We start from the raw sequence: 27071 nt of genomic DNA, 5'->3' as shown, positions 1-27071 counted from the left end.
TTAATTTTCTGAAAGATTGGGTTGTAGGTGGATATGCCTGATATACTGGCAAATGATTTGGCTAAGGCATTTGCAATTTCTGCCGGAGAGGACAACTCCTTTCCTTTCCAGTTTAATATTGAGGCCGGGGACTGGACATATTTGCCATCAATTGTTTGTATTTTCTTCCAGATGAGTCTGATATCTGTGTCCTTGTTTATACTAGAGGAAAAGCTAATCCATGCTTCTCTTTTTGCTTTCCTTCTTATTTGGCGGAACTTAGCTTTCATTCTTTTAAAACTAATTAGGTTACTGGTTGTGGGGAATTTGCGGAACAAATTCCAAGCCCTATTTTTTTTCTGTTTAGCGTATGTACAATCCGGATTCCACCAGTAATTATTGTGTTTGCGTTTCCCAGGCAAGGACTTTGGTATTGTAGAGTTGGCAGCTTGTAATATTTGATTAGTTATATGTTGTGTGACATAATCTATGGGTTGAAGTTGAATTATTTCATCATCTAACTGAACATTTGAAGCATATTCATTCCAGTGTGCCCTACGAAATTTCCATTTGGAGCGACCCGGCAAAGGGGAGTTTACCCGTGTTTGCAGCTTGCAGAGAATTGGTAGATGATCACTATTTAGTGGATTTTCAAGAACAGACCACTCCGTATTAGTACATATGGAGGGAGAGCAGATTGAAAGGTCTATTGCACTCATGGATCCTGTAGAAAAATGTATATAGGCAGGCTCTCCAGTATTCAAAAGGGTAAGTTGGCACACATCGAGAAGATTTTCTATTTGTTTACCTCTTTTGTCGATTGTTGGAGATCCCCACAGCGAATGATGAGCATTGAAGTCTCCAAGTAAATAGAAAGGAGGTGGTAGCTGGTCTATTAGATTTTCTAGATTTTCTGAGGAGATTGAGGAATTTGGGGGAATATATATAGATGCTATTGTAATAGTCATGCCAATTTCTGCGCACATTGCCACTACCTCAAAAGGAGTCTGAAGAGCAACAGGTTTAGATGGAATATTATTTCTAACAAGAACCGCCACGCCTCCACGGGCCGGTGAGTCGATACTCCTATCTCTTCTGAACATGGTATAATTTTTAATGGTAGGACACACTTGTGGATTTAAATAGGTTTCTTGTAGGGATATACATGTTGGTTCATAGCGGTTTACGAGATCATGCAAGTCATCTTTTGCATTACGAAAGCCTCTACAATTCCACTGAAGAATTCTTTCCATTATGCGATCTTGTTAGTTGTTTTTGCTTCTGACAGTTTTTTGGTTGTAGCTTGTTTATACCTCTCTATTTTTACTTTGTCTTTCTTAGGAAAGAAAGGACGTGTTGTGTCCATCTCATCAGTTGCGTGGAGTTCTAAAATTCCATCATCTGAATTTTTCTCCTGATCAATATCCATTTCCGTTGAAATCCGTGGATGCATCATTGGGGTTTCTGTAGCTTTTGGTTTCATTGTTGACGCATTGGCTGGAATGGAGATTGGAGTATTGCTGGCTTGTTCAGTTGTTTGTTGTGAAGGACACTGTTTGGGAGAAGTGAGTATGGATCGTGCCCAATTCACGATAGATGTATTAGGAGGAACTGTAACATCCGTTTGGATACTTACTGATTGCACCTGTTTGGCAGCTGTGGCATACGTACGCTTTGGCTCCATTTTGATTATTTCTCTTCTTGCCTCTGAATAAGTGACTTTGTTTTCCACTTTATATTTCTGTATTTTTTTCCCTTGCTTCCATAGTTCGCATATTTTGGAGAAAGCTGGGTGATTACCTTTACAATTTGGGCAATTAGGAGTGGTAGCATTGCAATCGGATTGGTTGTGGTCTTTCGATCTGCAGTTAGGACATATTGCCTCACCTCTACATGCAGTCTGAGAGTGTCCATATTTTTGGCACTTATAGCACCTGATTGGGTTTGGGATGTAGGGTCGGACACGGCAATGGAGATAGCCTGCTTTGACAGATGTTGGTAAGATGGGAGAGCTAAAAGTGAGGATTATGCTCCTTGTTGGAATGAGAGTACCATCTTTATGAGTCATGATTCTCCTGGCTTGGATGACTCTTTGTTCTCGTAGCTCTTTGACTATTTCCTCCTCTGATACGGTTAATAAGTCCCATTCTGCAATTACTCCCTTGGAGGAATTTAAGGTGGCATGGGGAGTGACTTTTATTGGATGTCTGCCAAAAGTTGTCAGATTTAATAACTTTGCAGAATGCTGGGATTTCATGGTCTCTACCAGAAGATCCCCAGACTGGAGTCGCCTTACTGATTTTGGTGAACCTGCGACAGCCTCTAAGCATTTTTGCACAAGGAATGGGGACAATTTACTCAAAGGCTGGTCTGATGTAGAGTGCAGTATGCTGGTATCTCCTCTTGAGGATTTGTTTTCAACCTCTTGGGTTGGGAGAAGTCATCATCGGTGTGTTTTGTCGCTAGTTTTGAGCTCCGAGGCTCTAAAGGTGGGAACGTATTGTTATCCATCTTTGCTCCTTTCAGCCCCGGGAGAGTGGATTTCTTCTCCCAGGTTACCGGCCCTGCCACGGGGAGGCAGGAGCAGTGCCGCTAGAGTGACCAAGCGGTATAAAAGTTAGTATATTAGTTTAAATGGAAAAAAGAAAGGTGATTTGCCTTTCTGAAACTTAGTTACAGATCGTAAGTCTAAGTTTACTAGTATTTAATGAAAACGTAAGAAAACTTTTTTAACTGAACAAAAACTGCAGCTTCGAGAAAAACGCTCTAGAAATCACTGAGAATCGCTTGATCACTATAACGCTTGGCACCCGGGGCCAATTTTTTTAGTCAGTAATAAACATAAGAGCAGAATATTTTGGGAAGTAGGTAAAACTTTATTTGGAAGCTTAATACTGCTCTGCAAGGCAAATAACTTGTTTATTAGTAAATTACAAAGGCTGAAAAACAAATAATTTAGGAAATAACTGGCCATACATTACAGCCTATCTTTCAAAACCTTTATCTGTAGCATGTGGATTAAAATTCAAAACAAATGCAGCTGTGATGTCTTTTCTTGTTACTGTGATCTCCATATGATCTCTTTGTGTGGAGTCAGAGAAGAGAAAAAAACCCAGCAAAAACTTTATAGCTACTTTTTTCTTGGATGTTAGTATCAGTATTAAAATGGATAATGATGCAAGAAAGCGAACTTATTCTTGTATCTGCTAAAAACAACAACAACAAAAAAAAAACTAGTTTCATATTATTCGAGTTGTCAAAAAGTGCCCATCCAATTCTTCCTTGAATTTTGCCAAACTCTTACCCTTATTGGCAACTAATTCCAATGTTCTACAACATGCTGCCCAAAGTTAAACTCCATAATGTCTAGTCTACTGTTCTTTCCTAAAATTTTTAAGTTGTGTCCTCTGGTTCTTGTCTCACTCACCAATAAAGAATATTCTTCTCTCATTCATTTTACTAATCACTCTCAGAGCCATATACACTTCAATCAAATCCCCTACCCCCTAAAAGGTGTCTCGTTGCTAAGCTCTGCAAACCACACCTTTTAAGCCATCCTCATATGGGTAATGCTTAGCTTTCTTTGCCAATCTAGTCATCCTTCTTTGCACCTTCTCTGGAAGTTCTATATCTTTCTGTAGATGTGGCTCCAGACATTCAATACAATATTCCAAGTAATCACACCATCATTTTAGAGAAAGGGATAATGACATCCTCTCTAGTTACAAAGTTCCAATAAATCATAGACAAAAGGCCACGTGTCCTTCTTGCCATCTGCTTATTAACTGCATGTTGAACTTCACGTCTTTCTGTGTCATAATCCCTAAGTCATTCTCATCCTGGAAATCCTCAATTTCTCTCCCCCTAATCTATGAACTACTTCAGGGCTTCTGTTTCCAAGTGTAAAAAAACAACTTTAGCTGCTATTTTCTGGCTCATACTTGCAGTTGGTCCAAACCTTTTTGAAGCATCATTCCCTGGTTCTGACCACTAATCACCCTCCCAACCTTTAAGTTTACAGCAAATTTTGACAGCTTTCCATGTATTCCCCATATGAGTATCATTTAGGAAGATAAGAAACAAGAGAAGTCTGAGCACTGACCCCTGAGGGAGTCCACTCCAAAGAAAATATCCATTTACAACTGCCTCTGTTTCCTTTTTTCAACCAACCCCTGATGGATCTTCCCTGTTATCCCAACTTGCTGTAATTTAAACAATAACCTCTCGTGAGGAACTGTATCAAAAGACTTACTAAAATCTAGATACAGTCAAGGGTGTTTCCTATGTCCAGCTGATTTATAATCTCATCATGGTAATTTACAAGATTAGTAAGGCAAGATCTCCCTATTCACAAAACCATGATGAGATACATTTAGGATTACATTCTTGTAGAAATGGTCTTGTATTGCATCTTTAACCATGATTCCATAATCGTATTAATCACAGGAGTAAAATTCACTGGTCTATAATTGGCCATCACTTCTTTATCTCCTCCTTTATGGTTCTGGAAAATATTGACACTTCTCCAGTTCAAGGGAATAATACTTGAATCTAATGTTGATCTCATTAACATTACTAATGGTTAGATACTCTCACCTACTATCTTTTCCAGTATAACTGGATGAACACTATCCACTCCTGAGCCTTTACATACTCTCAGCTTCAGTGGCTTTTCAGGTAGATGCTTCTCTGATATCATTATACTATTAAATTTACAACTGTTCAACTCTGCTTTTCTATTCCCCCCTTGGCCTTAAAGGGGTTTCATTAGTAAAGATAGTTGCAAAATACCTGGCCACCACTTCAACTTGGCCACCACTGCAGCTTGATTAACAATTCAACCACCACTTTGACTTGCAAGCATCTATTGAATTTATCTTCTGCTGCTTTGCATTCATATGATCAGAACTCCTTTTCCCTGTTCTTAGCTTTTTTATCAATAATTCTGCATACACAGCATTTGCAAGTTTTACCCTGTCAGTGGGTTTATTATATATCTGCTTATAGTTATCTTATGAAGCAGTGCTATGCAATAGCTTGTAACTATCCCATGTAAATGGAATAGTTATAGGCTTGTAAAATTCTAAGATGCCATTGATTGTAAGATGCACCTTAATTTCAGTACCACCAACAGAAACAAAGCTCTGATTCTAAGAAAAAATAAATAAATAAAATAAAACGCTAAAATAAATCTAACAAATATTTTTATTATAATAGAATTCAATTTACTAACGACAATAGTATTTATCAGTAGGTATGTTATTCATCACTTCCTTCTGAATCTTCTGAGCTGTCTATATCTGCATCAGAATCAATATCAGAGTCTACTTCACATTCAGGGTCAGATTCTTCTGAGCTGTCGTTATCTTCATTATCCCATAATATATCGTCTTCTGAGCCATTGAGAGCATTCGTGATGCAACATTTTTTAAAGGAGTGCTTGACTATTCTTTCTGGGATCAGCTTCCAAGCTGTTGATACCCATTCTGTCAATTTTGATGCTGGCACTTTCTTAATTTTTCCGGAAGGTGTCAGCAGAAGGTTGTTGGTTAACAGCCAGGATTCATATTCCTTTCTCAAGTAATCCTTACGTCAAGTGGCTGCAGTTGCCTAGTCAATGCCACCAGGAATCACAACCAAGTCACCACGTTTTTGCATGATTTTATTTTTGACCCGTTCAGACAAATGTCCACGAAATGCATCAAGTACTAGCATGCTAGGTGGGTTATGAAGACTTCCAGGATGTCTATTCCACACAACATTTAACCAGTCTTCCATAAGCTCTGCCGACATCCATCCATTTTTTTGTGCACGCACAATAATATCTTTGGGGAAAATTTCATTCTTCTGTATGGTTTTTCGATTTAAAATTAAATATGATGGCAACTTTCAACCATCAGCGGTGATGCATAGCATCACAGCGATACATTGCTTTTCGTAGCCCGTGCTTATAATCTTGATTTCTTTAGCACCTTTAGCATTGACGGCGTAATTTCGAGGCATATCAAAGAAGACTGAGGTTTCATCGGCATTTCCAATTTGACTAAATTAATCTTTTTTTCCTTAATTTCATCATCTGATGCTGAAAGTTAATCAGCTTCTGTTGAAAGTCTGCAGGAATTTTTTGACAGATAGATGTTCGGTGCCTTAACGATAATCCGCTATGACGCATGAGTCTGTTGCACCAGCCGCGACTGTTTAAAAATTATTTTCTCTATTCCGAGGGACTTGGCAATTTCTCTGGCTTTCAATTGCATTGCTTGTCAAGTGATGGGTATCACAGCTTCATCGACTTTTGAAAATCTTCCTTTCTTAGGCCCTGTAAAGCACTTGGTTGTTGCTTTGCATGAAAATATGGAATTGCGATCATTTCTCCAACGACAAACATTTACTTCACTAATGTCAAAATGTCGACCCGCAGCTCTTTTTCCATGTTCTTTTGCACACACAATAACTTTTCATTTCAATGCGGCTTCGTAGTGCAATCTTTTTGACATTTTAATGTGCAATAAGGGATCAAAATGAATGAAATACAGTAACTCCACTTCTTACATACTTTCAAAGATACAAACAAAACCTCCTAGCTTTTGCTGGGTGAGCTCCAATATAATAAATAATGATGGCTTCACATTTTGAAAGCGCATGAAATCATCCATGCCACTTTATTCTCCAATGGAATTGGAGAATGCGATAACGGTTAAACTAAGAGGCGGAGTTTCCGCGTAAAAACAAAACGTGCCACTGTGTGCAAAGCGTGGGAAAATAAAAAAATAAAAAAACTGCGATTGTAAGACCCCATTGATTCTAAGATGCACCCCATTTTTAGAGTCGTTTATAGGGGAAAAAAGTGTGTCTTAGAATCGAAGAAATACGGAAAGTCTTTCATCATCGATGTCATCCATTTTGACATGTTTATTTTGTGATACTTCTCAACTAGAATGAATGTGTTTGCTGCCTTCAGGATAAATCCCTTAAACACTTCCCATAATGAATTAGTATTAAATAATATACAGTAATAAGTGCAGCTAATAAAGCTCAAGAAATAGTTGAGTTCACAGTAATTAAATACCCTACCTTTGACCACCAAAGTTTCCTTGGATTTTCCCCATTTTATGCCATTATGATTACTCCCACTATCAGTTGTGTATCCAATTCTTTCTCTGTGGCATATGTAACTGCTGGAGATCGTTATGTTCGGTTCATTTGGTCTTTCCAAGTATACAGAATTACAACAACAAAAAAAAACCCACAAGTACTTTTGAGGTGGGTGTAAGTGTAACTTTGGTCAATACTCTTAATCTGGTTCTTATTATAGTTTTCCCTATTCCCCAACCCTCCAAACTAGCAGTTCTCTTCCCTGAACTCTTAAGGTTCCCCCCCCTCCTCAATAGCACAGCAAAAACTCTTTCACCTTTCCTGTTCAAGCAAATCCCATCCTTACAAAATAAATCCCTTCGATTAATCATGGGTGAGAAAAACTGAGAAAAACTTCCTCCAAAAGCCATGCAGAGTCCCTCAAGTCTCGAGTTAATCCATAAGGCTTCATGAAGGATATCAAGTCAATAAAGAAGAGTATGTCTTAATTGACTTGATATCTCATCATTTAGGGAGTGAAATTCGCTTGGGTTAGTGATCATACCTTAAAAAGAGAATAAAGACATATATAGTACAGTTGACCCCCACTTTATGATATTAATCTATTCCAGAGACACCATGGTATCATGAACCCATGGTATCAAATAACACATTGTTTTTTGATAATTTGTTCCAAGACCTCAGAAGTTGAAATTTTAGCTATACAGGGTGTTTCAAAAGTGATGGTCAATAATTTAAAGGTGAACTGTACAGACTACAATATGGAAAAAAAGCCTAGCAAACATGGATCCTTAAGTGAATTGTTTTCGAGATATTGCACAATTCTAGTTGGGATCCATCACTGACAAGGTGAATGTACAGAGTTGGGATATACCACTGACTTGTTTGTTTAGGTTAGATTATGCTCATTTTTTCCATTTCCCTCTCTCTCTCTCTCTCTCAATGCTCTGAGACGTAGCAGGCATACTAGTACTTGTCAAAGGATAGTCAAGATGGAAAGAGGTTACAGCAACGAAGAGTATGAGGACACGCACTTCATGTATGGTAAAGCCAACTGCAGTGCACTTGAGGCTGCATGTTTGTACCAAGAAGCATTTCCCCGCCGAAGGCAGCCCAACAGGCGCACATTCATCAGGGTACATTACATCAACAGCTTAGAGAACATAGGTGCTTTGCACATGGAGTACGAGCAGGTAGGCCCAGAAGCATAACACCTGATGTTGAGGAAAGGGTGTTAGAAAGAATAGAACAAAATCCAGGAATTTCGACAAGGAGGATTGCCTGAAAGAGCGTGTACTGAGTCATAGCATTGTATGGCGAATTTTATATCGCCAATTACTGTATCCCTACTATATCCAGCATGTACAAGGTCTCAGCAATACAGAGTACCCTCCCAGAGTGAACTTCTGCCAGTGGATGCAACAACAGTGTGTCCTGAATCCCCAATTTTTAAACAACATTTTGTTCACTGACTGGGTTTGTTCACAAAATTTTGTTCACTTGGTTTACTCGTGATGGTATTTTTAATTTTCATAACTGTTACGTTTGGTCCGATGAAAATCCTAATGCGATTCACGAGTCACGACATCAGCAACGTTTCTCGTTGAATGTCTGGACAGGACTCAGTATTGTAGCTAGAGGTTTTGCCACCCAGGGTGGTCCCTGAGTTTGCCACCCCTCTCACACCAAAAATACTACAAAAAGTCAAAACGACTTATAGGGAAATAAATTAAAACACTATGTTTATTTTTGTGGTAAAACTTTAATTCCAACATTCTAAAATGTTATTTTTCTTGCTTTTCTGTTAGCAAAATCATCAATGACATTGTCGAAGTCTATTTCATCACTCAGTTGCTGTTCTATAGACAGCATGGCAAGATTTCTTAAATGCAAGGTACTCATTGTAGATCTTAGGTAATTCTTAATCAATTTTAATTTAGAAAAACTGCTCTCACAACTAGCAACATTAAGAATCGTCGAAAAATAAAATTGTGCTTCATGTGAAACGTGCCACCCCCAAAAAAAGTGTCACCTGGGCCTGATCGCTGCTCTGCCCCCTAGCTACGCCACTGGCAGGACTACTAGAAGACCGTCTAATTGGACCACACTTTCTGCCAAACAGGCTAACAGGAGAGCTGCACCTTCAGTTCCTGCAGGACGTTCTTCCAAACCTCCTTGATGATGATAATGTTACACTTCAGCAACGCAAGAACACGCGGTTTATGCATGATGGTGCACCGGCACAGTTTGCTCGAGTTGTGACTCGGTATCTAACTAGAAGGTATGGTCAACGGTGGATAAGTAGAAGTGGGCCTGTAATGTGGCCTCTCAGATCACCAGACTTAAATCCTATGGATTTTTGTATCAGGGATCATGTAAAAAGCTTGGTGTACACTTCTGACATTAACACAGTTGAGGAATTGCAGTGTCGGGTTGAAGGAGCCTTTCAGCAAATCAGAAATGACCCAGGAATGCCTGAGAGGATTTGCAACTCAATGCAGAGAAGACTACAAAGCTGCGTACGGATGCAAGGACAGCATTTTGAACACCTTTTGTAACATCTTGTAATATCTGTAAAATCCTGTGGTGTTGAAACCAAAAATTAAAAATGTATTATCTTATGTTTAATAAAACCACCCTTAGCAAAGGATGTACAGCTTTTTGCTAAACTAGTGCTCCCATAGTCAGTGGCAGGTCTTAACAGAAAATATGCATTATCTTGAAAACAGTTCATTTGCAGCCCGATGTTCACTGGGACTTTGCTTATTTTAGTTTGTACTTTTCACCTTTAAATTATTGACCATCATTTTTGAAACACCCTGTATAACTTAGCTATTTATCTTTCTAAAAGATTATTTTTATGATGGAAATTGTACATAGTGATTAAAAAATTTATTAAAACTAATATATTGATTAAAGCACAATACAAAAAATCACTCCAACTAAAGGATGCAAAAAAAAAAAAAAAAAAACATGCAACCAACACGTTTACAAATGCTGCTTTGGCTGAGAGGAAGGACCACATGGTCAGGTTGGAGGCAATTGTAAGCCCATCCCATTGTAAAGTGAAATAAGTAGGTGCCAGTTAACATGATCACTGGTTAGTAATCAGCTGCTTTAATTTCAAAAAACCAATTCAAATCATTAAAATGCACTACACTTTCACTGTTATGATATGTTCGGTTATAAGAATCAATTTTGAATGTCTTTGTGATATTTTTCTAAAGTATATTTCTGGAAGTCACAACCATAAAATAATAAAAACAATTTGCAGTTTCTGGATTATTGGACTTTTCTGTTAGTGCAATATGTTATAAATGGGTTGTAAACTCAATCTTATTGCATTTGTGATCATACTGATAGCTGGAATTCTGTGGATTTTTATGTTGTTATGGTGAAATGCATTTTCCCTTCAATCACATAAAAAACATAAATAAATTTTCGGTATCTTTTCTTCATTCCTACTTTTTAAACTTCATAAACCACTTGTGACTATTGTTAGTTGCAATTCCCCCCCACCAAATGTCAGTGAACAGAAATATCAACTAGTTAGTATGCACATATTACAATATTAATATTATGTACGTAAGCGTAAATTTATTTTTATTTTGCTAAACTGTGGAAAATATTCTTCTGATTTTCACATATCATTTAATTTTGTTAATTGGTAATGTAATAAAGTGTAAATTTGTGATCTTTACTTTTATAGCCTGTGGATAATATTCTTCGTATTTAATTTAATTCTTCGTTAAATTAAATTCTTATTAGAATTTAATTTAATAGAATTAAAAGTCAATTCGCAAATGTGATCACAATGACTGGTGCTTACCACATATCGTATAGTGAATGGTATTTTATTATGGAGAGTCCATCGTAAAGTGATTTTATCATATAGTGAACCAATTGTAAAGTGAGGGTCCACTTTACTGACATTAAAGAGTGTTGGCTTTTAATCCTTACAGTTCAGATAGCTGATTTCATGCTATGACTGCATATCTTTAGAGGTACTCAAGTTATTTTTGCAAATCTGCTCTTTTCCGTAGCCTAGTGGTCAGGCGCCCAGGTGCATAAGTACATGTGCCTTGAGTGACTGGGGTTCAAGCCCGTGACTACTGAATACGGTGCTGTTTCTTGTATTCTATCTATCTTGTGAACTTCTCTGACCGTTTGGTCGTCCCGGAGTATAAACAGAAAATTTATTTTTATATATGTATAGTTCACAGAAAAGGCTATCTAATATAACTTTGTAGCATGCTGTACACCATAACAAATCCAATCCTCAGGCAGAAAGAAAAGAAGTAAAAATTTTGCATTTGCTTTCAAATACTCTTCAGCATACTATCTAAATATAGCTCACAGATTTTCTTTAGCTGCACAATGATATTTAATTGTAATATCACTTTCCAGGTCATCTTTTCTAAAACTCAATAAACATACATACTAAGAGAAAGCAAGCTTATTAGAAAATATATATTTTTAAATTAATTTATATTAGCTACCCTGGAATTTTAAATGGTAGACTGCACTGCATGCAAAAAAAAAAAAAAAAAAAAAAGAAAAAAAGAAAGAAAAAGAAAAAAAAAAAGTTAACTAACCTGTTGTAATCTCTTTTGTCGGGAAGCCTTAAATGAAGGGGGATCTTCTTCCTCTTCCAGACTAATAGTCATGAATTCATCAACTGTTAAACGGCTAGATGGAGTTTCACTGAATTCATTTAACCTGAAGGAGTACAATAAAAATATAAAACTTTTATTCATCATGATTAAAATTGAATGTTTACTTGAAGATCAAATAACAATGTTTTGTAGAAAAGCTAAACATTATTACTGAACACTTTAATCAAATATATTAATGATTCGAGCAGTTTCAGGTAAAAACAAGCAATATTAATCTATTAAAAACAGACTCTGATGGTAAAGCTAGTGAAAATCAGTTGACTAAAAATTCTTTGCTTTTACATCCATGCTCATTGCAACTAAATAGTTCCAGTACTTGGCTGATTAACTTGCACTACCTTCACTATGCCAATTCCACATGTTATTTTGATATTGCATTATGAAAATCAATTACTTTCCAAAGAGAGGTCATGTTCCCACCATCCTTGCTAGCTGGTTTGAATATAATGAAAATTGGTTGTTCTGGTTAAGAAAAATGTTAAGCCTTTAGCTATATATGCACTCACCTTTTCTTAAGTGTTGCATGGCATACTTTGACAACTTTCAAAATGTCTTCTACAGTTCTATTAAAGTTATGTAGCCTGGCAGCAACAAGCAATGCTGAAATAGTATTACAAAATTACTGTCATTTACTTAGTAAATTTTATTTTTTAAATTTCTTCTTAAATTAAATTATATCAAAATTTCTGTCAAGAGCATTTGAACAGGTTTTATCACTTATCATCATACAAGAGTTTTCAGAATTATATAGCACTAGTTGAAACTAAGCTTCTTTGGGAATGATTAATTTTATTTTTAAAATTTTAATATATAAAATTTTTTATAATCATCATCATTTTCACTTTATTGTTTATGTATGAGCTTCAAAAGACCTCATACTAAAAATATATTTTAGAAAGGTGTAGCTAATAGTTCTTGTGAGCTACAGTTTTCCCAAACACTTTTCTTCAAACTGCCTTAAGGTAATGCAAAACAATTTGAATGCTTCTGAATAACTTTGCATTTACTAATTGACAGAATTAAATAAGTAAATAATTATCTGTTTATGAGGTATATAAACTGGCAAACTCTGTGTGGCATATAAGTTGGGATGGGGTAACAAGAGAAAATATGAAATTACAGTATAGTTAATTAATAAACATTAAATATTTATAATAATACATCAATTAACAAAACATATAATTTTAAATGAATAACTTAAAGCATATTATTGTTATATTTCAAACTAGAGTGTCAACTGCCTTTTTTAAAAAAAGAGCAACATGACCTATTTATCCTTAGTAGAGGAGGCTCTCAGTATGCATTCCTTGGGAGGGGCAAGCCAAGTAATTTTACTCCAAATAGAAGAGGCCAAAGGTCAGGTTAAACAATTTAGAAGAAGAAACGAAGGAATGACTTAGCTTCAGTAATCTCTGTTAAGGAGAGGCACCTTAGCTTTTTATGTATTTTGACCTACAAATCAAAAATTCAAAACCAGACTTCAAATTGGACCAGTGAAAATTGTGACACTCTGCTACATCATCTTCTAATCTAAATAATGATGTAGCATATCATAAGATCATAATAACAAATAATGTCTTTATTAGTATATGAATAATTTTCCAGAGTCCGTATCTTCCTAAAGGAGGAAATTCTGAGCTTCTCTAGGTGCATTTTGAAGAGAAGCTTTGATCAAGATAAATGCTTTATACACTGATCTCAAGTAAATTTAGTGTGAAAGCCTCATGCTGTATGAGTTATAAAACAATACAAGGACAGCAAATTAGTTTTTATACTAAGTGCATTGATCTTACATTGTGGAAGCCCTTCACAAGTTTCTTGGCTATTATCCTAATCTAAATAAAAGCATTGCTCCAATAGAGAAGTTTTAGGATGATTGTGACATCTGATGGAATGGGTGCAGAGAAGAGCAACAAGATTAGTCAAGGCCATAAAAGGGCGTTCTTATCATGAAAGATTTGTTCTGCAAATCACAGCACTTGGAAATTGGGCACCTGTGAGGCAAGGATTGCAGTGTTTAAGGCTTTAAATAGATTGAGTAAACTAAATGCTGCTGATGGCATCTTTACATTTTCTTGAATGACACCCATGAGGAGACAAACATTAAAGGATGGCTGCACAATAATGTGTGAAAATTTGCTTTCAGCCAGAGAGTGACTGACTGTCAGAACCAACTTCCATCTGGCGGTGTAGAAATGGGTAGTGTGAATAAATGTAAAGAAGAATTAGACAAATTATTAGCAAGGATGGGTGGTTTTTTTTTTTTGGCTGATGCTGCATTAAACTGTCTGCTATTACTCATCCAGAAGTTTTAATTGAGATTTTTATCCCTAAATTAAAATAGGGATAAAATCAATCTCACAATCACAGTTTGTCTCCTGACTGGTCTCAACTCACAGTTTTAATTTTGGGATAAGTCTTTCAGCCCTCTGATAGACAGAATAAGAAGGGAGTCTATAGACAGAAAAGAGAAATAGACATGAGACAAGAAAATGCAGCATGAAACAGAAGAGAAAAAACTGTATCAATCTGAAAATCTCAGTTTGTCTCTTCATGAATCTTAAAACCAAGATTTTGACCCTTTTTTTAAGTGTCACTGGTGACTAAGTAGATATACTGTGAAAACTTTAACAACCTGGTGGTGAGATATATCCACAATGTAAGATTAAAGATGTTAATAGCAGATTAAAAAAACAAAACAAAAACAAACTAAAATAAATTTAAGGCAAAAGCTTTACATGGTAAGAGATATAAAACATTATCATACAAATAGGGAACAGTCTCATTTAATAGGTAGCAAAATTGCAAATTAGTATTAGTAGTAGCAAATGATTCAAGAAAGCAAGCTTATACAGCATCAGCAAAAAAAAAAAAAAAAAAATAAAATAAAACCCCTTCCCTATTTCACTTTTTCATTCTAGTTCTTCCTTGAATTTATTCAAGTTATCCACTTCCACAACAGAAAGTTTGTTATGGCAATCAACTGCCCACTGGCTAAAGGCAAGTTTTCGCACATCCATTCTGCAGCCAACCTTCCTAAATTTGAATTTATGCCCTCTCATTGCCTAGTCTAAGCAAAAGGAAGAATGCCATCAGCACTGAGCTTGTTCGATCCATTCAAAGCCTTAAACACCTCAATCAGATTGCCTCACAGGTGCCTAGTCTCCAGATGCTGCAATTTGCAGAACTGAAGCCTTTCGTGGTAAGAGCACCCCTTTGTTCCCCTCACCAATCTTACCCTTCTCTGTACCTATTACAGCAACTCTACATCCTACCTAAAATGAGGTCTCCAGACCTGTATGCAGTACTCAAGATGTGGCCTCACCATTGCCTTATACAATAGGATAATCACTTCCTTATCCCTGTTAGCAAAATTCATGTACACCAAAAGCACAGAATTTATGGGATACCTGGTCCCTAGGTAATGCGACGCTGTCACCCCTCTTGCTAGTGGATGAATCCAACGCTTGGCAGGTATATAGGTACACTGCATCACTGCATTCACATAGATGGTAATTCAATGTCAATATGGATAAATGTCATGAGTAAACCGACTTTGAAAGAGGGATGATAGTGAGTGCCCAACGCATGGGTCACTCTATCGTGGAGGTGGTTCAGAAATTGCACTATCCCTATTCAACAGTATCAAGAGTGTATTGGGAATACGCCATTTTGGGAATAACATCTCATCGTGGGCAGAGAAAGGTGGTGGATGAATGTGGTCGTCGACATCTGTCTGGCATTGTTTCAGCCAACTAGAGAGTGACAGTGGCACAAATCACCGCTGACTTCAATGAGGGAGGTGCCAGAAAAGTCTCGACCAAGACCATCAGGTGATCATTAGCTGCAATAGGTTATGGGAGCCGTTGATCCGCCATAGTCCCATTGCTAACACAGGACTTTATGCCTTGACTGGGTGAAAGAACACCTGTACTGGACCTTGGATGATTGGAGATGGGTCTCCTGGTCCTACGAGTCCCATTTCCAGTTATTTCAAGGGGACAGGAGAGTGCATACCTGGCAGAAACTGCACAAAGCTATGCACCTGTCATGTCAACAAGGAACTGTTCAGGAAGGTGGATGGTCAGTAATAGTCTGGGGCATGTTCAACTGGCACACGTTGGGACCTCTGGTATGTCTAGATGCATCTCTGAATGGTCCAGGTTACGTGTTCATCCTTGCAGACTATCTGCATCCCTTCACGGTCATCGTGCATCCACAGGGCAATTGACTCTTCCAGCAGGACAATGTGCCTCCCCACAGAGCCGTGGTGACTAGAACATGGTTCGAAGAGCATTCTGCAGATTTTACCACCATTCACCATTTACCAGACATGAACCCTGTGGAGCATCTTTGGGATGCTGTGGAAAGATATGTTCGAGCTTTGGATCCTTCACCCAGGAATGCGACAGAATTATGGACAGCGGTGCAGCAAGCATGGATGGAAATACCTGTGGAAAACGCTTTCGTGAACTAGTGGACTCAATGCCTCGCCATGAGACTGCTCTTATCCAGGTGAAAGGTGGGCCTACCCATTACTAGGTAGATATCCCATGATTTCTGTCCACTCAGTGTAGATCATTGACAAAATCCCATGAGCTGGCCTAGCAGCTTGTCTGCACTGTTCAGAGAGGCTGCTAGGACAGTGCACTGTTCAGAGGCTGCTAGGACAGTTATCCTCTCCACTACTTTGAGTGTGGTAACACCCAATTGGTATGTTATTCTGTGATTAATGCTGCCTATATAGAGTACCTTGCATTTATCAATGTTAAATAAAAATCACCACTTCTCAGCCGGTCCAACTTTTCTAAGTCTTGTCACAGTAATATGCCCTGGCTCCTATCACTGACCACCTATCAATGTTTGTATCATCTACAAACTTAGACAATAAGCTTAATATGCCTTAATCAATATCGTCAATAAATATTGAAACAATAAGCAGCTCAGCACTGAATCCTCAGACCCCCATTAACATTTGTTTGAGGAGAGCAGTACTCATTAATAACCACCCCATCTTCTGTCACTGAATCATTTTTTTTCTATAGACATTCTTGCCATTCTATAGCATTCTTGCTTCTAATGCCCACATTCCTCCAATTGTACAGCAATCTTTCATGCGGAACAGTGTCAAAAGCTTTGCTAAAATATAATTAATATTTGACTGTGGAAATTATTGAGACTGTTGAACAAGATATTAAGACTACTTTGCTGTACTCCAGGTTAGCAAAATACCATTGACATAACAGATCCAGAATTATATGTTTTAAGGTTCTTGTTCCAAGAATTTTGTCTTGAGGTTGGCCATGAATATTTTTACTAGCAGGAATGTCAAAGACTTTCCTGTGCCTGCACTTTTACACAAATACAGAGTGTATCTTCTACTTCCAAACAAATGTAATTATAAATCCATTGTGTATATATATATATATATATATATATATGTGTGTGTGTGTGTGTGTGTGTGTGTGTGTGTGTGTGTGTGTGTGTGTGTGTGTGTGTGTGTGTGTGTGTTTTTCTTTTAATGTTGTTTGGACATATAAGTATTATTGTGCATACAAATCTGGTAATCAAGTTAGCCCAACAAGGTTATCTTAATTCAGCATATTAATTTTAAGAAGTATATTACTATAAATTTTTCATTACACTTTACTGATGAATTTCATTACCTTCAGCTAAAATTATATTAAAACTAATGGTTATGTTTATGCCAATACTAATTTTAAATAACAATACATTTACATATATTATAATATTATAATATAGAACATTCCATCACGTGGCCATCAATTCCCTACTTCTTCCGGGGCATTGAGTGGATTGACAGCCCATCTGATGTAAGTCTCATACCTACCCATTTCTGTTGTCCCTATACCAGTTTTGCCATTTTGCTATATTAATTTAACTTTCAATTTTACATTTTAATCTAAAATATATTGTTTACTTAATTTTCTATATTAGTTTAAATTTTTATAATTGTTCTCTACGCTAAAATCTAACCGATTATTCATACTAATAATAATATATATATATACACAAACAGTGGAACTTCTCTGTTGCAAACTTCTATTTAATAAATTTCTCTGTATTACAAATTTTTTTGCAAAACATTACACCTTGAAACAAAATTACATGTAAAATTTACCCCACATAGCAAAGTGTTAGTCTCTCTATAATGAATTTCCAAAAAAATTAGCAAAAGCATTTTTAAAGATTTTCAAGCATTTACTGCTAAACAGCTGCTCAAATATTATACGGCCTCCTTCCCTCCGAAATTGCTCATTAACATCTGGAATTAATCATCCTTTTAGTGAAAATTTGTGGCCATTGACGCCCATAGGAGGGTCTTTGTTTCATTTTTGTTACAGTTATAAAACCAAATGGGTTTTCTTAAAAGTGATCATAAACTTTGCAATAAATAGGGTAGACTTGTAAATTGATGTTGGCTATGGGGAAAACGAAATTCGCTGCGGGTAAACCTTTTACGCACTGTGGCAGCAATACATAGAATGCTTCGATAGTTGGTTTTTAGTCAAGTTTTTTGAGTGACATCACTTCTCACTTCAACTGTACCACATGACCTTCTTGTCAATCATTGTATGATAGTTTTTGTATATGTCCGTTCTCATCCAACTGGCTACCAGTAGATGGTTTTCTTAAAATTTTTTAAATTTCATTCTTTTAGAACGATTTGTCATCAGTCACATAGCTCTTGTTGCTTTTTTGTCACATAGCTATATGCTCTTGTTGTTTTTTTTTTTTTTTTTGCTGAAAAGTAACTTACAGCATACATTAACCATAAATTTTTCTTTGTGTATATATGAATGAAAGCAGAATAGGGTCTCACACCTGGTGAGTATGGACTTGGCACACCCAAGGTCTTGAGCTGGATATCATCATTCTTCTCTTCTTGGTGATTTCCTTCTACTTCTGACTCTTGTTTTATCTCTCTCTCTCTCTCTCTCTCACACACACACACACACACACACACACACACACACACACACACACACACACCAGAACAACTTCAGGTGCTGAAGACACATCAGAACAACCCATAGAAAAGCCAACTCGTGAAGAAATGATTCGTGCTTAAAACGGTTTGTCTGGGTCTGCAGTTTTGTGAAAATGTTCCTGATAATATTTTTAATGCTCTGAATAAATGTGAGGTTTTCTTTGAGAATCAGACATTTTTTAATTCTACTGTGCTAAATGAAAATTACTGATTTTTTTAAATTTGTGATACTTACCGGCATAAATTGTGTAAACATAATTTAAGTATGTTCTTGAAATAAAATACATTAAAATTAAATGCAGATTCGTTTTAATTTTCTAATTAGATAACAATTTCCAATACAAAAAATATTCTCTGTATAACGAAATTTCTCTATAACGAATTTTTTTGCTAGATTCTTTATAAGGAAGTTTCACTGTATATATATATATATATATATACAATGAAACTTCTTTATAATTGTTTGGTAATCTAAGGCAGCTTTCTCAACCTTTAGTAGACTGTGGAGCACCAGAACAAATATCTGTGTATAGATATGTTTTAATTTTAGTGTATATAAATATTATATTATTGCAAAAATTAATCCAGAAATAACTAAATAAGATCACACTCATATTTAGTCAATATCTGTAAATAAATTATGAAAAAATATTTCCTCACTAGGGAATCACAAGTAATAAGTACTCATGGAGCTCTGGTTGAGAAACACTAATCTAAGGTTTATCTCGAGCATATTTTTGCTTCTTCCAGAGGTATGATATGTCTTTTTATCCTTGTAATCACAGTACAAGGATAAAAAGATGTCTTCTGGTCAAACTTAAATGCCTTTTGTATTCTTGATGGAAAGAAGATTCTTTGGAATAAGGCTGGTGAGCTACTTGGAAATTTTTTGACTGGAATGGAATCTCAAATTAATAATGTGTCTAGATGGGAATCTCTCTTTATGCATTTCATTGTTGGCAATTATATGTGGCAGTTCCGAATCATTTGATTTTAAGTTTTTTGCACAGTTCTTCATCTATTTTTTTTGTTGTCTAAGAGATACTCAAATTTCTGCTTTATCTTCTTTTTAATACTGGAGGTGGGTTTTTGGTACTGAAGTATATGTGACTGCATCTTCTACTGATTTTGGCTGCCTAATCCAAGATGTTAATTATTACAGATGTAATGCCCTTATAGGATTTTAATATGACGTGTGATCAAAAAGTTCAGAGACTGATTTTGTTATACTGAAATTGCACTGTCATAGACTGTAAGACTGATTCAATTTCTGCATTGCACATTGTTATCAAGCAATGCATCAAATGCACTTATTATTTGTTTGAATCGAATTGTTGTGATGTTAGTCAATTGATAATTTCTTTTCTGGAGTAAGACACTAGTACAAAGGGCTCAACTGTGTTCATTGAATTCCTATCATCAACTTGGATATGCAAGTTGCAACTTGGATATTCAATGGATGGTCTGACAGATTCAAAAATAGAAATAATATTGTTTATGTAAGATGTATTGTTTATGAATCTGGTGGTGTGTATGAGAAGTGAGTAATGACTGGATTGAAAATGTGTGGCCAGATATAAGAAAAGGTTTCTGCAAAAGTGAAGTTTTTAATTCTGATGAAGCCAGCATGTTTTATTGATTATTCCCCTACATGACCCACAGGTTTAAAGGTGAAAGGTGCACAGGAAGAAAATTAAAAATGAAAAGTGACATTTTTAATGCTGATGTAGCCGGCATATTTTATAGATTGCACCCCTACATACCCACAAGTTTAAAGGTGAAAAGTATACAGGCAGAAAATTATCCAAAGAGCAATTGACTGTTCTGATTTGTTCAGATGTGAGTGGAAAAAAGAAAACTCTTAGTAATATGCAAATCCAGGAATCTAAGATGTTTTTAAAACATTCATAATCTTCCAGTAATATACTGAGCTAACAAAAAAAGTCTAGATGACATCAACCATTTTTGAAGAAGAAGAATAAGTGCATATCGGACCACTGGTACAAAGAACTCAGAAAAATGGATAGGAAAATTTTGCTGATTTTAGACAATTACCCATCACATCCCATTCTTCTCAATCTAACCAACATCAAACTTTCATTTTTATCAGTGAACTCAACTTCTGTTCTGCAACCTATAGATCAAGGTGTTATATTAGAAGCTTTAAATGCCATTTTAGAAAACTTTTGATATTAGAAACTATAAAATTCATAGAAAGAAAGAAAAAATTTCTAATTTCAGTTTTTGATGCCATCTGATTCATGAATGAGACATGGGATAAGAGCACATCACAAACTATCAAAAACACTTTTAATAAGGCAGGACTAAAGCCTCTGGATGTTGATGCAGACAACCAAAGGAAATGAAGACAATATTCCATAACAATGTGGTTTAAGAAACATAACTTGGATAATAGGTTGGTATGTGTGGATGATTACAAGGTTGTGGATAACAACCTCATGACTGTTAGATAAAAAGAGGCTTTCGAAGGTGACAGCAAGAAGAAGATGGTGGTGAGTGTCCAGTTAATGTAGTGCCTAGCGCAGAGGCACAAACTGTTTTAAAAACTCTTTTTTTTTTTGTTTTATTAAACCAATGACATTGATCCTGAATTTTGATTTTATCTCAGTAAAACGAAAGATAATTGCTCATAAATTTCACCTTAAAAGAAATTTGAAACAAACATTGAAAGACTTTTTTAAAAAATAAAAGTAACATATTATATCAAGACTTTTTAATAATGAAATCATTTTCCTTGTGAAATATTTATATAGTGCATAAACATATTGAATAAATTGTTAATCATATATATATATATATATAAATATATGATTTATATTTATATATATATGATTATCTATATATAATCATGCACATGCATATTTTTATGCATGTGCACGATAAATATAGTGAGTAACAGCAAAAGTTAACACATAGGTACAGTGATGGATATAGCAAGTAACGGTAATAACGAGCAATATTCTTCAGTCACTTGGTTCTTGTTATAGCCGAGTTTGACTGTATTTAACCTCCTGTCACTCACTGCTCAATTTAACAAAGATGCACCTGTGGTGTTTGTGAGACACTTATTTTGCTTTATTATAAAAAAATAATTTTTTGCTTTTTTACTGAATTGAAAAAGTGTTCTATTAATTATGATTTGCTAAAAGCAGTTAAAAAATATTGAACAAAAATACACAAAATAATAATAAAAACGTATACAAGTTGCTGTTGATGATCTTTCTCATAATTATATACAACTTTGTCGAAGGTCCCTCCTTGAGATTTATGTATAATCAAAGCACAAGCAGATACTAAAGGAAATTGTGTATGTCTACATGTTAATTTCTTATTTTTCTTGAATGGAATTGTAGTTGATCGTTTTATAACAGGTACAGAATGACTAGGTAAATGTTTATCTTTCGCATATCGTTTATAATGAGATTGAAGGTTATGTCCTATTTTTGACTCAGGAAATTTTATCCATACTCTTCTAACTGTTTCATCGTCCTGAAATTTGAAATATACTAAAGTACCGATTGCACCATTTACCAATCCATCGACCACATCTATATTTGTAGTAATCAGGTACAGTTTTCCTTTCAATAATGGTAGAATGTATGGAAGTCCTGCAGTTTCAGTCATTGACATTTTATGAATTTTATTTTGCATACTTGCTAATTGTTCTTCAGAATGATATCTTTGGTATAAATCTTGTGCAACCACTTCATGGGTTTCATCTGCAACTAAAGCATTTGTATTCTAGCATTTACATCACTATTTCTTAAAAATAGTTGAATTCCTTGCAGACATAAATTAGTAGCATCTTCTTTGGTAACAAATCTTGATTCTATAATTTTAAGTTCATCTGGTAATAACGCTTCTCCATTGCCTATTTTTGTAAGAATTTTAGAAAATGTACAATCGGACTGTCGAACAACCTGTACTAATTCATGAAATTGTAGTGAATGCCATAATTCTGGAGCAAATCAATGAGTTCTTCAGGCATTTAGGTGTAGCATGCACTGGAGGCAATTGCCATAAATCTCCAATGAAGTATATATTCATACCTACAAATAGTATTTCATGAATATCAGTTATCTGCTTTACATGCATATCTATAATCGATAAGAGTTCTGCACTAATCATACTAACTTCATCGATTATAATAATACATACATGTTGAAATGCAGTTCTATATTGTTGAAGAATTTCATTACCAAGTTGAAGATTATTTGATAGACATATACGGAAAGCAGAATGCACTGTTGTACCATCGATTGCCACAGTAGCGTTGCCCGTCGAGGCACAAGTAACATATGCATTGTGAATATGTGATACATTACAAAAGTGATTATACATTTCCATCAATAATTTAAGAGTCTTTCCACTGCCAGCAGGTCCAATGAAAAGTAATTGTATCGTTTCATGTATCTGATTATCAATTTGACGACATATAGCTATATATAGGAATTTTTCTAGCAGGGATAAGGAGCTGATTATTCCCTTGTATAAGGCAATGGTCAGGCCACACCTAGAGTACTGTATACAGGCCTGGAGGCCTCATTTCAAGAAGGATGTAGAGCTGCTGGAACGAGTACAGAGAAGGGCAACAAGATTAGTGAACGGAACAAAGGGGTGCTCTTACAAAGAAAGGCTTAAGTTTTGTGAATTACAGTGTCTGGAGACTAGGCACCAGCGAGGTGATCTGATAGAGGTGTACAAAGCTTGAATGGTTTGAGCATGCTCAATGCTGATGGGATTCTTCCTCTTGCTCAGAATAATCACCTGAGAGGGCATAAATTCAAATTAAGGAAAGACAGATGTAGGATAGATGTGCGGAAATTTGCCTTTAGCCAGCGAGTGGTTGGTAGGTGGAACAGACTTCCATCCCTTGTCGTGGAAGTTGATAGCCTAAATAAGTTTAAGGCTCAGCTGGACAGGTATTTCGAACGAACAGAGGGGTGAAGTGGAAGTGGTTATTTTTTATTTATTTATTTTACTTTATTTATTTATTTTTTTTTGGCTGATGCTGCATAAGCTTGCTTTCTTGCATCAAATGCCTCTACTAATGCTAATGCTAATGCTAAAGAGCAGTCGAAGTATAAAGAGACAAATTTGCAATAACCAGAACAGAAGAAGAAGAATGGAAGAGGATCCTAGCAGAATTCTAGGGAGCAGACCCCATAAAGACACCATACCAAGACAGAGACCCAACAGAATCCTGTGCCAAGTCACAGACTACTTCAATCAGTGAATAATACTGGATTACCTCAACAACAATGAAATAACACTAGATACCATTCACATAGCCATTTACTGTGACATTATAGCAGCCACCAGGATGAATGCAAGGGAAAACAGAGAGCAACAGAAAACAAAACACAAAGAACCACCAACCTAGGAAAGAAGGCTACAGCAGATGACAGAAGAGAATGAAGTTAGGCCAAATGACCCAATACCAACAGGGTAACATAAGTAAGAAGCTGATCAGAAAAGTGAAGCCCATCCTCAAGAAAGACAACATCCACAGCAAACACAAGACCTATAATCAGAGGATCAGAGAATACCTGGACACCCTCAAGCAGAACCTCCTTGCACTTAGCAAGAGACTTTACCAATTCAGGGAGAATGCCCAGAGGAAAACGGACAACCAGATATTTGATGAAAACCAGAGGGCCTTCTACTGGTACGCCAGACAAGAGGAGAAGGAAGACAGTCAAGGAGTTCTGTGCAAAATTTTGGAGCAGTGAAGTTAGTCATAATGGTTGTTTCCCTGGACAGACCAAGAATGAAAGAAAACCAAGGACATACAAGAGATGACAGAATGGAAGATTCAAGAGGAAGAAGCACAATGGTCAATCAAGAAGTTCACACAAGTGGCAAACTCTAGGGATAGATAACATCCACAACTACTGGAACAAGAAGTTAAGCTGCACACACAGGCACATAGCAGAGCAATTCACTAAAATTATAAGGCACTCTGACATAATCCCAGAGATTCTGACTCAAGGATTCTCCTATCCGAAGGCTAAAGACAACGACGCCACAAAGTACAGAGTGGTCACCTGTCTCCCAACAATGTACAAAATCCTAATCAGCAGCATACACAGGAAGACACCAGACCACTTGGAGAGCCAGAACATCATAACCAAACAGCAGAAGGGATGTAAACAGATGGGCAAAGAATGCAAGGCACAAATGGCCACTGACACAGAAGTTAGGGAGCAAGCCTACAAGAAGTAATGCAACCTGTACATGGTCTACATTGACTACCACAAAGCGTTCGACTCCATGTCCTACAACTGGCTGACAGAGACACCGAAGATCTACAAAGTCAATCCAACACTGATACATACTTCCTAGAAGCAACCGTGGCTAAATGAAGACCCACCAACAAAGTCAAGAAAACCACCAACTGAAGAGAAACCTTATAGTGAGATGCGCTGAGCACACTATGGTTCTGTCTAGCACTCAACCCACTGTCCATCATGCTCAACAACAAGTATGGATATACCCTAAAAGAAGGGGGTAAGAATCTGTACACCCTCTCTCACCTGATGTAAATGGATGGCACCGAACTCTATGCGGAAGCTGAGAATCAACTCCAGCAGCTCCTCCAAATCATTGAAGCAGTCAGCACTGACATCAGGATGCAATTTTGCCTAGAGAAATGCAAAATCCAGTCAGCCAAAATTATCAGCTGAAGATTGGTGAAGAGATTTTAAGCTCAGATAGAGGGAGAGACCTAAAAATATCTGGGGATGATGCAGGCTCTACAGCTGGAACACAAGGAGATCAAGGCCCACCTGACTGAGAAACACCATCAGAGACTGTGGAGCCTGCTAAAAACAAAGCTGAATAGCAGGGACATGCTCCTTCGAGATCACAGATTGTACCAACACCGAGCTGGTGGAGATTATGAGATCGACCAGAATAATGATGACCAAGAGCCACCAACACCACCTGAAGTTGGCCATCAAGAGACTGACCATGACCTGGAAAAAAGAGGGGGTGGTTTGTCAGAGATCATTGAACACCAGAAGGTGATTAAGAAGCCAAGGTTACCTTTCAAGAAAATAAAGTGCCAATTTACCAAGCCATAAGGAAGATGGACAAATGACATACTCCACTCTACCTCAACAAGGAGACCCCCACTCACACTGACAAAAAAAACAAAGACAGAAAGATAAGCTCACGAGTGGGAGGATCTTTCCCGAGACCAAAGGATTCATGCTCATCATCCAAGACCAAGTAATGAACAGCAAGAACTACTAGAAATACATCGCAAAGGACTCTGGAATGATAGATGATATATGCTGATGATGCATCTGAACCCAGATACAATCCAGCACATCACCACAGGATGATCACCAAGGTTGAGTACATACATAGACATGACCAGGACAATACACCAGAAGCCAGTGCAAAAAGATCAGTTAATCAAAGAAAAGTGTACTGTATTACAAGTACGAACCCCAGGCTATACTATAGACTTCTACTCACAAACTATACTGGGACCATGCCATAATAATGAACAAAATGATCCCATGCAACAGACCAGACATAAATGTTATTGACAAGAAGGAAAAATTTCTTTTTAAGAATTATCAAGGTCACTCATCTCCAAACTGAAACAGATGCACCAGCTGGTAGATGTAACACGAAACGAACATCTGTATTTTTGTCAGCTGTACATATTTAGATGGTGAAACCAAAGCTCTCCAGCAAGATTATATGGCTCTCTCCGGTGTCTCACAATCACAACATGAGAATGGGAGTTGCCTACAAGAAAGGTGGATGCTTTTGCTTGCCTGGTATCTGTTAAATGCCAAACAAAAATTAAGTTCTTGTAATTCACAGTATACTGAAATGAAAACAGAAAATAATGTATAATCAATTAGAGTACACTAGTGGGTAAAGGTACATGAGAGGATTTGATTTAACTAAAAAATTAGAAAAAAATTAAAAAAAAAAAACAAACATTATCTGCCAGATGTCATACTTAGAAGCAGAAGGTTAAGGAAATAAAGTAGGCCTTCTTGACAATAAGAATCAATATAAAAGAAATCATACATAAGCTTCAAGAAAAAAAAAATCACTTTTGGAAAAATTCAACTTTTATTAAATTTATGAATTTGATGCAAAAAAAAAAAAAAAAAAGCACTAGAGGCTATTTATAAACTAAAGCAACAACATATTCATTATTGAGGAACTAATATAGCTTTACAATTTTATATAAAACTGACAATACATATTAGCTTTTTATTTGGTTGAAAAGCTTATTTATAGGCAAACAGAAGAAAAAC

The 27071-nt window shown here is 36.3% G+C and overlaps 1 protein-coding gene across 2 annotated transcripts in view; it reads right to left on the bottom strand.

Moving 5' to 3' along the window:
• Positions 1-27071, bottom strand: part of Brf (Brf RNA polymerase III subunit) — a 330203-nt gene that overhangs the window by 98805 nt on the left and 204327 nt on the right. For both annotated transcript variants that reach the window (XM_090386884.1, XM_090386885.1), the window contains 2 exons: positions 12257-12350; positions 11670-11793 (listed from right to left, as the gene is read on the bottom strand). In XM_090386884.1, the coding sequence (XP_090243010.1) occupies positions 11670-11793; positions 12257-12350 (218 nt within the window). The remainder of the gene's footprint in view (positions 1-11669; positions 11794-12256; positions 12351-27071) is intronic.

The sequence above is a fragment of the Mastigoproctus giganteus genome, chromosome 12, assembly GCF_048544385.1.
Source record: "Mastigoproctus giganteus isolate SK-2022 chromosome 12, ASM4854438v1, whole genome shotgun sequence".
Classification (NCBI taxonomy): domain Eukaryota; kingdom Metazoa; phylum Arthropoda; class Arachnida; order Uropygi; family Thelyphonidae; genus Mastigoproctus; species Mastigoproctus giganteus.
Note: the sequence above shows the minus strand (reverse complement) of the source record. Positions and strands in the feature narration are given on the sequence as shown.